At 40.0% G+C, this 13,063-nt stretch overlaps 1 protein-coding gene across 2 annotated transcripts in view; it reads left to right on the top strand.

Annotated features, from left to right (window-relative positions):
* Positions 1 to 13,063, top strand: part of LOC110494787 (glutaminase kidney isoform, mitochondrial) — a 38,448-nt gene that overhangs the window by 547 nt on the left and 24,838 nt on the right. For both annotated transcript variants that reach the window (XM_036950909.1, XM_036950910.1), the window contains exons 1-4: positions 1 to 369; positions 558 to 657; positions 3,852 to 3,973; positions 10,924 to 11,053. The exon at positions 1 to 369 is cut by the window's left edge and continues 547 nt beyond it. In XM_036950909.1, the coding sequence (XP_036806804.1) occupies positions 158 to 369; positions 558 to 657; positions 3,852 to 3,973; positions 10,924 to 11,053 (564 nt within the window). In that variant the 5' untranslated portion in view covers positions 1 to 157. The remainder of the gene's footprint in view (positions 370 to 557; positions 658 to 3,851; positions 3,974 to 10,923; positions 11,054 to 13,063) is intronic.

Genomic DNA, 13,063 nt, shown 5'->3' on the forward strand with positions numbered 1-13,063 from the left:
CAACAGGATTTGATCTGTATAACTGTTGTGGATTTGGCCAAAAACGGAACCATCAGACTGCGGAGAAATAGTTGGAAAGTAACGAAAATAACGAGAAGGTTTCCCGAAGGCAGTTATTCTCCTAGTCTGCTCTTATTTGTGTATAAAGTTGTAAACCATGCATTGTTTGAAAATATTACGGGTGACCAACGCAGCAGCTGTGCAAACCTTTGTGACAGACGCCACTAAAAAAGTGATCAAAAAGTGTTGTTATAACTGTTTATTACCGGGTTGTCATCGTACCGTTAAAATTCACTGTTTCAACACAAGTTCAACAGATCAGCACCGCATTGGAACAACCTCAGATATGGACCACGTGCTTCCCAAACTGTGAGTTTGTGTTTCTATATTGGTCCAATTCAATGATGTGTGTGTGTGTGTGACATGCAATTATATCTCTTAAAACAACGCTTTTCTCCTGTTGTTTTCATCAATCATCCATTAGTCTATTAAATATGATTTGAATACGTTTTAGCGTGTGTCTGTGTTGTGTAAACTGTCCTCTTATGTTGCTGTAGGAGCGGTGATGTAAAGGGTCTGTTCTCAGGAGTCGAAGATATGCTTTTCTACACCATTACAGACGGTCAGGAACAAGTCCCCGTCTCACACTTTATCTCTGTGAGTGCACACATCAGATAACCTGTACGAGAATGGAGATTCAATTATAAACTAAATAGATTACTCTGTAGCCTAATAAATCCTTTCTCACACAACCCTCCTTGACAACAAACTCTCTCTCAGTTTAGCACAAATCCATTTCAAGACAGCACAATTAGTTTGAGTCATTGCACTTTTTAAAATTAATTATCTGTATGTTATTGCATTTTCTAAATACTATTAGTAACTCAAACAAAGGATACATTCAACTATTGCAAGAAATAGTGTGAAACAGCAGGGTGAATACACACAGAGATGTATCGTGGAACATTATTTAATTATGTTATTGTAATGAAATACTCTCCATACCTCCAGGCCCGATGGAGGACTGGAAGGAATGTGTCTGGTGAAGATCACATCAGTCAAAAGATTACCCTGTATAGTTACTACAGAGATTACCCTGTATAGTTACTACAGAGATTACCCTATATAGTTACTACAGAGACTATATTACCCTATATAGTTACTACAGAGATTACCCTGTATAGTTACTACAGAGATTACCCTATATAGTTACTTAGTTACTACAGAGATTACCCTATATAGTTACTACAGAGATTACCCTATATAGTTACTACAGAGACTATATTACCCTATATAGTTACTACAGAGACAATATTACCCTGTATAGTTACTACAGAGACTATATTACCCTGCATAGTTACTACAGAGACTAGATTACCCTATATAGTTACTACAGAGACTATATTACCCTATATAGTTACTACAGAGATTACCCTGTATAGTTACTACAGAGATTACCCTATATAGTTACTTAGTTACTACAGAGATTACCCTATATAGTTACTACAGAGATTACCCTATATAGTTACTACAGAGACTATATTACCCTATATAGTTACTACAGAGACTATATTACCCTGTATAGTTACTACAGAGACTATATTACCCTGCATAGTTACTACAGAGACTAGATTACCCTGTATAGTTACTACAGAGACTAGATTACCCTGCATAGTTACTACAGAGACTAGATTACCCTGTATAGTTACTACAGAGACTAGATTACCCTGTATAGTTACTACAGAGACTATATTACCCTATATAGTTACTACAGAGATTACCCTGTATAGTTACTACAGAGATTACCCTATGTAGTTACTACAGAGATTACCCTGTATAGTTACTACAGAGATTACCCTGTATAGTTACTACAGAGATTACCCTATGTAGTTACTACAGAGACTATATTACCCTGCATAGTTACTACAGAGACTAGATTACCCTGCATAGTTACTACAGAGACTAGATTACCCTGTATAGTTACTACAGAGACTAGATTACCCTGTATAGTTACTACAGAGACTATATTACCCTATATAGTTACTACAGAGATTACCCTGTATAGTTACTACAGAGATTACCCTATATAGTTACTACAGAGATTACCCTATATAGTTACTACAGAGATTACCCTGTATAGTTACTACAGAGATTACCCTATATAGTTACTACAGAGATTACCCTATATAGTTACTACATAGATTACCCTGTATAGTTACTACAGAGACTATATTACCATATATAGTAACTACAGAGATTACTCTGCATAGTTACTACAGAGACTATATTACCATATATAGTAACTACAGAGATTACTCTGCATAGTTACTACAGAGATTACCCTATATAGTTACTACAGAGACTATATTACCATATATAGTAACTACAGAGATTACTCTGCATAGTTACTACAGAGATTACCCTATATAGTTACTACAGAGACTATATTACCATATATAGTAACTACAGAGACTAGATTACTCTGCATAGTTACTACAGAGACTAGATTACCCTATATAGTTACTACAGATACTTTATTACCCTGTATAGTTACTACAGAGACTAGATTACTCTGCATAGTTACTACAGAGACTAGATTACTCTGCATAGTTACTACAGAGACTAGATTACCCTGCATAGTTACTACAGAGATTACCCTGTATAGTTACTACAGAGACTAGATAGTTACTACAGAGACTAGATTACCCTGTATAGTTACTACAGAGACTAGATAGTTACTACAGAGATTATATTACCCTGCATAGTTACTACAGAGACTAGATAGTTACTACAGAGACTAGATTACCCTGTATAGTTACTACAGAGACTAGATTACTCTATATAGTTACTACATAGACTAGATTACTCTATATAGTTACTACAGAGACTAGATTACCCTGCATAGTTACTACAGAGACTAGATTACCCTGCATAGTTACTACAGAGACTAGATTACCCTATATAGTTACTACAGAGACTAGATAGTAACTACAGAGACTAGATAGTTACTACAGAGACTAGATAGTAGCTACAGAGACTAGATAGTAACTACAGAGACTAGATCGTTACTACAGAGACTAGATAGTTACTACAGATACTTGATAGTTACTACAGAGGCTAGATAGTTACTACAGAGACGACATAGTTACTACAGAGACTATATAGTTACTACAGAGACTAGATTACTCTGCATAGTTACTACAGAGACTAGATTACCCTGCATAGTTACTTCAGAGACTAGACAGTTACTACAGAGACTATATAGTTACTACAGAGACTAGATAGTTACTACAGAGATTATATAGTTACTACAGAGACTATATAGTTACTACAGAGACTAGATAGTTACTACAGAGACTAGATAGTTACTACAGAGACTATATTACCCTATATAGTTACTACAGAGATTACCCTATATAGTTACTACAGAGATTATATAGTTACTACAGAGACTAGATAGTTACTACAGAGACTAGATAGTTACTACAGAGACTATATTACCCTATATAGTTACTACAGTTACTACAGAGACTATATAGTTACTACAGAGACTATATAGTTACTACAGAGATTCTCATCTCTGTCAGTGGGTTACAAGATGAGTTAAAGTTAGTTCCTGTGACATTAGTTCACATTCAAGTGTCTCTCATAACAGTATTAATAACTTGGTGTGACTGTTTTATTTCCAGTAAAAAAAAAATATTGTTTTGCCGATGCCATAATATCCCATAATGCCTTTCTCCCTAATCAAACCCTATCTATGTTATTTATCATTGAATTTGATTTTACTGTAAAAGTGTCTTGCGATTACAAAATGCGCTTTAAATAAAGTTTGGTTTTGATTTGATCAGGCCCTGAAGAAAACTGGTCTTAATGCGTCAGACCCCCGACTGAAGGACTGTATGGACAAGCTGCAACGTTCCGTAACGGAGTCCTTTCATGACGTCATGATGGACCGGGAACTCTTCCACAAGTGAGTCGTCTATCTTGTCGGCTAGATTGGATCTAGCCGCTCCCAAATCTCTCCATACCCCTTAACCCTTAACCCCAAGGTATATTGCGTAGCATTGTTGAAGCTTCCGCATTGCTTACATCGACAGGTCTGCAAAGTCAAAAGGTTTGGGTCAAAGGGGAGGGGGTTAGGGAGCGATTTGGGACCTGCTTCTAGAGCCACTCCCTCTCTTCCTCTCTCCACATCTCGAAACCACTCTCTAACCCTTTCTACTAAGGCTGGGGATTGCCAGGGAACTCACAATAAGATATTATCATGATACTTAAAGGGATACTTTGGGATTTAGGCTTTTAAAACTATTTTTTTATTTAATTTAACCGTTGTTAGTTAAATAATGAGGCCCTTTATCTGCTTCGCCAGAGTCTGATGATCTCATGGATACCGTTTTTATGTCTCTGCGTGAGGTTGTTGGAAGTTGCTAATTAGCGCTAGCGCAATTGCTAACTAGAGTTAGCATAATGACGGGAAGTCTATGGTATCTGCTATGCTAGCAAATACCCATAGCATTGGCTCGCGAAACTACATCTAACTTCCTTCATACTTGACACAGAGACATAAACATGATATCCATGAGTTAATCTGACTGAGGAAGTAGATAAAGGTCCTCTTTGCCAAAATCCTGAAGTATCCCTTAAATTCTTGTGATTCGAAATCAAAATGTATTTGTCACTTTTGCCAAGTACAACAGGTGTAGACTTTACTGTGAAATTCTTACTTACAAGCCCTTTCCCAACAAAGCAGAGTTAAAATGTAAGGAAATTAGCAAACAAAATTAGAAAATACAAAAAAATAATAATAATAACGATTAGATACTGTAATTTTATTTCGATTTGATGTTCCAAACGTATTGCTCAGTGCTCTTAGTGCGTTCGTAAAGTATTCAGAGCCCTTGACTTTTTCCACATCTTGTTACGTTACAGCCTTATTCTAAAATGTATTACATAAAAACATGCCCTCTTCAATCTACACACAATAATGACAAAGTGAAAACAGGTTTTTAGAATTTATTGCAAATTTATTACAAATAAAAAACAGAAATACCTTATTTACATAAGTATTCAGACCCTTTGCTATGAGACTTGAAATTGAGCTCAGGTGCATCCTGTTTCCATTGATCATCCTTGAAATGTTTCTACAACTTGATTAGAGTCCACCTGTGTTAAATTCAATTGATTGGACATGATTTGGATAGGCACACACCTGTCTATATAAGGTCCAACAGTTGACAGTGCATGTCACACAAAAAAACTAAGCCATGAGAACGAAGGAATTGTCTGTAGAGCTCCGAGACAAGATTGTGTCGAGGCACAGATCTAGGGAAGGGTACCCAAATATTTCTGCAGCATTGAAGGTCCCCTCCATCATTCTTAAATGGAAGATGTTTGGAACCACCAAGACTCTTCCTAGAGCTGGCTGCCCGGCCAAACTGAGCAATCAGGGGAGAAGTGCCTTGGTCCGGGAGGTTACCCAGAACCCGATGGTCACTCTGACAGAGCTCCAGAGTTCCTCTGTGGAGATGGGAGAACCTTCCAGAAGGACAACCATCTCTGTAGCACTCCACCAATCAGGCCTTTATGGTACGGTGGCCAGACAGAAGCCACTCCTCAGTAAAAGGCACATAACAGCCCGCTTGGAGTTTGACAAAAGGCACCAAGATATGTGGGAAAAGTGAAGAGGTCTGAATACTTTCTGAATGCACTGTATGTATATGTAGTAATGTATGTATGCGTGTAAGTCTGTAATGTCCATGTTAATGTTTTTAAAGGTATGTAATGTACAGTGCCTTGCGAAAGTATTCGGCCCCCTTGAACTTTGCGACCTTTTGCCACATTTCAGGCAAGATATAAAACTGTATTTTTTTGTGAAGAATCAACAACAAGTGGGACACAATCATGAAGTGGAATGACATTTATTGGATATTTCAAACTTTTTTAACAAATCAAAAACTGAAAAATTGGGCGTGCAAAATTATTCAGCCCCCTTAAGTTAATACTTTGTAGCGCCACCTTTTGCTGCGATTACAGCTGTAAGTCGCTTGGGGTATGTCTCTATCAGTTTTGCACATCGAGAGACTGACATTTTTTCCCAGTCCTCCTTGCAAAACAGCTCGAGCTCAGTGAGGTTGGATGGAGAGCAGTTGTGAACAGCAGTTTTCAGTTCTTTCCACATATTCTCGATTGGATTCAGGTCTGGACTTTGACTTGGCCATTCTAACACCTGGATATGTTTATTTTGAACCATTCCATTGTAGATTTTGCTTTATGTTTTGGATCATTGTCTTGTTGGAAGACAAATCTCCGTCCCAGTCTCAGGTCTTTTGCAGACTCCATCAGGTTTTCTTCCAGAATGGTCCTGTATTTGGCTCCATCCATCTTCCCATCAATTTTAACCATCTTCCCTGTTCCTGCTGAAGAAAAGCAGGCCCAAACCATGATGCTGCCACCACCATGTTTGACAGTGGGGATGGTGTGTTCAGGGTGATGAGCTGTGTTGCTTTACGCCAAACATAACGTTTTGCATTGTTGCCAAAAAGTTCAATTTTGGTTTCATCTGACCAGAGCACCTTCTTCCACATGTTTGGTGTGTCTCCCAGGTGGCTTGTGGCAAACTTTAAACGACACTTTTTATGGATATCTTTAAGAAATGGCTTTCTTCTTGCCACTCTTCCATAAAGGCCAGATTTGTGCAAGATACGACTGATTGTTGTCCTATGGACAGAGTCTCCCACCTAAGCTGTAGATCTCATCCAGAGTGATCATGGGCCTCTTGGCTGCATCTCTGATCAGTCTTCTCCTTGTATGAGCTGAAAGTTTAGAGGGACGGCCAGGTCTTGGTAGATTTGCAGTGGTCTGATACTCCTTCCATTTCAATATTATCGCTTGCACAGTGCTCCTTGGGATGTTTAAAGCTTGGGGAATCTTTTTGTATCCAAATCCGGCTTTAAACTTCTTCACAACAGTATCTCGGACCTGCCTGGTGTGTTCCTTGTTCTTCATGATGCTCTCTGCGCTTTTGACGGACCTCTGAGACTATCACAGTGCAGGTGCATTTATACGGAGACTTGATTACACACAGGTGGATTGTATTTATCATCATTAGTCATTTAGGTCAACATTGGATCATTCAGAGATCCTCACTGAACTTCTGGAGAGAGTTTGCTGCACTGAAAGTAAAGGGGCTGAATAATTTTGCACGCCCAATTTTTCAGTTTTTGATTTGTTAAAAAAGTTTGAAATATCCAATAAATGTCGTTCCACTTCATGATTGTGTCCCACTTGTTGTTGATTCTTCACAAAAAAATACAGTTTTATATCTTTATGTTTGAAGCCTGAAATGTGGCAAAAGGTCGCAAAGTTGAAGGGGGCCGAATACTTTCGCAAGGCACTGTATGTATGCAGGGAAATGAGGTTGAGAACATTTGTTCTGATCAGTCATGGAAATTAAAGTGCTGAAAACACGTTGGCTATTTAAAAAGAAGATGGTGAACAAACTATAGGATGGTTTTTAAGATGTTTTTTAATTTTGCGATACTTAATGTCAAAGTATCGATATAATATCATATAAAATAATACTGTGATATGTAGCTTTATACATCTCCCCCCCCCATCAGTACTCTCTAGCCCTCTCCACACCTTTCCACCTCTCTCTACCCCTCTCTACCCCTCTCCACCCCTCTCCACACCTTTCCACCTCTCTCTACCCCTCTCTACCCCCCTCTACCCCTCTACACCTCTCCACACCTTTCCACCTCTCTCTACCCCTCTCTACCCCTCTCCACCCCTCTCTACCCCTCTCCACCCCTCTCTACCCCTCTCCACCCCTCTCTACCCCTCTCCACCCATCTCTACCCCTCTCTACCCCTCTCTACCCCTCTCTACCCCTCTCCACCCCTCTCCACCTCTCTCTACCCCTCTCTACCCCTCTCCACCCCTCTCCACCCCTCTCTACCCCTCTCCACCCCTCTCTACCCCTCTCCACCCCTCTCCAACTCTCTATACCCCTCTCTACCCCTCTCCACCCCTCTCTACCCCTCTCTACCCTTCTCCACCCCTCTCTCTACCCCTCCACAACTTTCCACCTCTCTCTACCCCTCTCCACCCCTCTCCACCTCTCTCTACCCCTCTCTACCCCTCTCCACCTCTCTCTACCCCTCTCTACCCCTCTAAAACCCCTCTCCACCCCTCTCTACCCCTCTCCACCCCTCTCTACCCCTCTCCACCCCTCTCTAACTCTCTCCCCCTCTCCACCCCTCTCTACCCCTGTCCACTCCTCTCTACCCCTCTCCACCCCTCTCTACCCCTCTCTACCCTTCTCCACCCCTCTCTCTACCCCTCTACCCCTCTCCACACCTTTCCACCTCTCTCTACCCCTCTCCACCCCTCTCTACCCCTCTCCACCCCTCTCTACCCCTCTCCACCCCTCTCCACCCATCTCTACCCCTCTCTACCCCTCTCCACCCCTCTCCAACTCTCTCCACCCCTCTCTACCCCTCTCCACCCCTCTCTACCCCTCTCTACCCTTCTCCACCCCTCTCCACCTCTCTCTACCCCTCTCCACCCCTCTACCCTTCTCCACCTCTCTCCACCTCTCTCTACCCCTCTCTACCCCTCTCCATCTCTCTCTACCCCTCTACACCTCTCCACCCCTCTCTACCTCTCTCCACCCCTCTCCACCTCTCTCTACCCCTCTCCACCTCTCTCTACCCCTCTCCACCCCTCTCCACCCCTCTCTACCCCTCTCCACCTCTCTCTACCCCTCTCCACCTCTCTCTACCCCTCTCCACCTCTCTCTACCCCTCTACACCTCTCCACCCCTCTCTACCCCTCTCCACCCCTCTACCCCTCTCCACCTCTCTCTACCCCTCTCTACCCCTCTCCACCTTTCTTTACCCGTCTCTACCCCTCTCCCCCTCTCCACCCCTCTCTACCCCTCTCCACCTCTCTCTCTCGCTCTCTCTCTCCACCTCTCTCTACCCCCTACATCTCTCTACCTCTCTCTACACCTCTCTGCATCTCTCTACCCCTCTCTGCCTCTCTAACACACTGTCATCACATTTCTGTCTCCTCTTACTGCAAAGTGCCATGGTAGAGAAAGGCTATAAATACCCTGACCCCTTCAGCATTCCACATGATTAATCCAGGGTCTGTTGTAGGCCTACATTATACTGTATTTCTTTCTGTCACACACACACACACACACACACACACACACACACACACACACACACACACACACACACACACACACACACAGAGACAGACAGACAGACAGACAGACAGCTCCTCTCTCTCTCTCTCTGTCATTTAATCTTCAAGACAAAGTCATGTTTAAGAGTTAGCTAGAGACAACAGCATGTGTGCTCTCACGCGGTGCGCTCGCCAACGTATTGTCTGCATGTATTTGTGTGAGGGCAGTGGGTGGGTAGTCTTGTTGTGGGCTACAGGGCAGGCAACGACTCGGATTGATAGATGACAGCTGGCTTGGACCTTGGGGCCACACATACACACGCATGCCCACACACATACACACAGCCAAAATGAGAGACGTTTAGTCTTTATCATGCCACACCATGACTCTGATTTATAACTCTGGAGTCAGGAGTTAGTGTATGGTTACTTATTAACTTACTTATTTGATTATAATTAGAAATTGTGTACTGTCGCTTTAAGAAACTGCTCTCAGTTCTTTGAAAAGATACTGTAATCTTTCCCGATGATTCCTTTGAGGCAGTACTGAGTGACACTTCCTGAGATGCAGTTGAATGACCGTTAATTCCACTTCTTCTACCGTTGTTGTTTCCTAATCTTGGTGCTGATAAAGTGGTTTGAATTGCTGTGGAAAATAGGGTTCAGCTGAGCTATGTGAGAATGTGAACGTTATTGTCCGTGACACACACAGCTAATTATCTATCCATGTATCCTATTAAAAGGCCAATCAATGCCTTATTATGTCCTACAACCCAACCCATCTCTCTACTCACAACAAAGACAAATGATAGGCCTTTTAACTTTTCACAAACCTTCATTTATGAATAACCTACTGTGTAGAATACTCAGCTAGCACATTTGGCTCCTAGGAAGTTGAGGGAAAGTACGTTTTTGGTTTCCGACTGGTTCTGGGAACGAAACCATACGTTTCCGGTAAAACTGAACGTTTTGTAAACGTTCTGAGAATGGAAGTGAACATTTGTGTCTGGTCTGGGAACGTACATTTTTAGGTTACCAGGGAGGTTCTGAGAACGTTTTACACTGAGTTTTGTTGACGCTGAGAACAGAATGCATGTTCTTACATAACATTCTTAGAACGTTCTTTGAACGTTACTAATGTTTCCTTGTGTGATTTTTGTGGAACGTTTTCTTAGTGTTATGAGAACATTAATGTACTAGAACCAAGAGGAAACCTGTAGGAAACGTTATGCTGAAGTACTGAAATTCCCACCTAAGGAACATATGTTTCTCATAACGTTATGCTGAAGTACTGAAATTCCCACCTAAGGAACATATGTTTCTCATAACGTTATGTGCTAGCTGTGTATCCTGCACATTTTCCAGAATGTTGTGGGAAGGTTGTATGCAAAATAACCACAGGACAACCACACTCTCACCAAGCTCTAATAAACAAATGGTTCTCAGAACGTTATGTGCTAGCTGGGAGTAGACCCTTTAAAATGTACACTATGAGAAGCACTGGTTTCTGAACCGACAATAATTTACTGTGAATGAGAATCCTTTCATAGTTATTAACTCCAATTCATTGCCATAGTTGAAACGCTCTCCTTAATAGGAAAAGACAGTTGAGTCTAACGCTGTGTAATTCAGAATTAATGTTCTAGGGCTCTGGTTCACCGACACAAGGGATTCATTTCCTTATTTCAGTTCTAATTAAAATGTTGTTGTGGTAACGATCCTCAGGTGTGTTGGTGGGAACATAGTGCTTCTGATTCAGGCCTTCAGAAAGAAGTTCATCATCCCCGAGTTTGATGCCTTTATAACAAAGATAGATCAAATCTACGACACCGTCCAGAAAAACCATGACGGACATGTAAGTATATTAGTTTACTGTGTACAGTAGTATCTGTTTAATGTGTACAGTAGTTTAATGTGTACAGTAGTATCTGTTTACCATGTACAGTAGTATCTGTTTACTGTGTACAGTAGCTTAATGTGTACAGTAGTATCTGTTTACCGTGAACAGTAGTATCTGTTTACTGTGTACAGTAGCTTAATGTGTACAGTAGTATCTCTTTAACGTGTACAGTAGTATCTGTTTAATGTGTACAGTAGTATCTGTTTACCGTGTACAGTAGTATCTGTTTACTGTGTACAGTAGTATCTGTTTAATGTGTACAGTAGTATCTGTTTACTGTGTACAGTAGTATCTGTTTACCATGTACAGTAGTATCTGTTTAATGTGTACAGTAGTATCTGTTTACTGTGTACAGTAGCTTAATGTGTACAGTAGTATCTGTTTAATGTGTACAGTAGTATCTGTTTAACGTGTACAGTAGTATCTGTTTAACGTGTACAGTAGTATCTGTTTAATGTGTACAGTAGTATATGTTTAACGTGTACAGTAGTATCTGTTTAATGTGTACAGTAGTATATGTTTAATGTGTACAGTAGTATCTGTTTAATGTGTACAGTAGTATCTGTTTAATGTGTACAGTAGTATCTGTTTAATGTGTACAGTAGTATCTGTTTAATGTGTACAGTAGCTTAATGTGTACAGTAGTATCTCTTTAACATGTACAGTAGTATCTGTTTAATGTGTACAGTAGTATCTGTTTACCATGTACAGTAGTATCTGTTTAACGTGTACAGTAGTATCTGTTTAACGTGTACAGTAGTATCTGTTTAATGTGTACAGTAGTATCTGTTTACCATGTACAGTAGTATCTGTTTAACGTGTACAGTAGTATCTGTTTAACGTGTACAGTAGTATCTGTTTAATGTGTACAGTAGTATCTGTTTACCATGTACAGTAGTATCTGTTTAACGTGTACAGTAGTATCTCTTTAACATGTACAGTAGTATCTGTTTAATGTGTACAGTAGTATCTGTTTACCATGTACAGTAGTATCTGTTTAACGTGTACAGTAGTATCTGTTTAATGTGTACAGTAGTATCTGTTTACCATGTACAGTAGTATCTGTTTAACGTGTACAGTAGTATCTGTTTAACGTGTACAGTAGTATCTGTTTAATGTGTACAGTAGTATCTGTTTACCATGTACAGTAGTATCTGTTTAACGTGTACAGTAGTATCTCTTTAACATGTACAGTAGTATCTGTTTAATGTGTACAGTAGTATCTGTTTACCATGTACAGTAGTATCTGTTTAATGTGTACAGTAGTATCTGTTTAATGTGTACAGTAGTATCTGTTTAACGTGTACAGTAGTATCTGTTTAATGTGTACAGTAGTATCTGTTTACCATGTACAATAGTATCTGTTTACCATGTACAGTAGTATCTGTTTAACGTGTACAGTAGTATCTGTTTACCATGTACAGTAGTATCTGTTTAACGTGTACAGTAGTATCTGTTTAACGTGTACAGTAGTATCTGTTTAATGTGTACAGTAGTATCTGTTTACCATGTACAGTAGTATCTGTTTAACGTGTACAGTAGTATCTCTTTAACATGTACAGTAGTATCTGTTTAATGTGTACAGTAGTATCTGTTTAATGTGTACAGTAGTATCTGTTTAATGTGTACAGTAGTATCTGTTTAATGTGTACAGTAGTTTAATGTGTACAGTAGTATCTGTTTAATGTGTACAGTAGTATCTGTTTAATGTGTACAGTAGTTAGTATCTGTTTACCATGTACAGTAGTATCTGTTTAACGTGTACAGTAGTATCTCTTTAACATGTACAGTAGTATCTGTTTAATGTGTACAGTAGTATCTGTTTACCATGTACAGTAGTATCTGTTTAACGTGTACAGTAGTATCTGTTTAATGTGTACAGTAGTATCTGTTTAACGTGTGCAGTAGTATCTGTTTAATGTGTACAGTAGTTTAATGTGTACAGTAGTATCTGTTTAACGTGTA

Source organism: Oncorhynchus mykiss, chromosome 17 (genome assembly GCF_013265735.2).
Source record: "Oncorhynchus mykiss isolate Arlee chromosome 17, USDA_OmykA_1.1, whole genome shotgun sequence".
Lineage (NCBI taxonomy): Eukaryota > Metazoa > Chordata > Actinopteri > Salmoniformes > Salmonidae > Oncorhynchus > Oncorhynchus mykiss.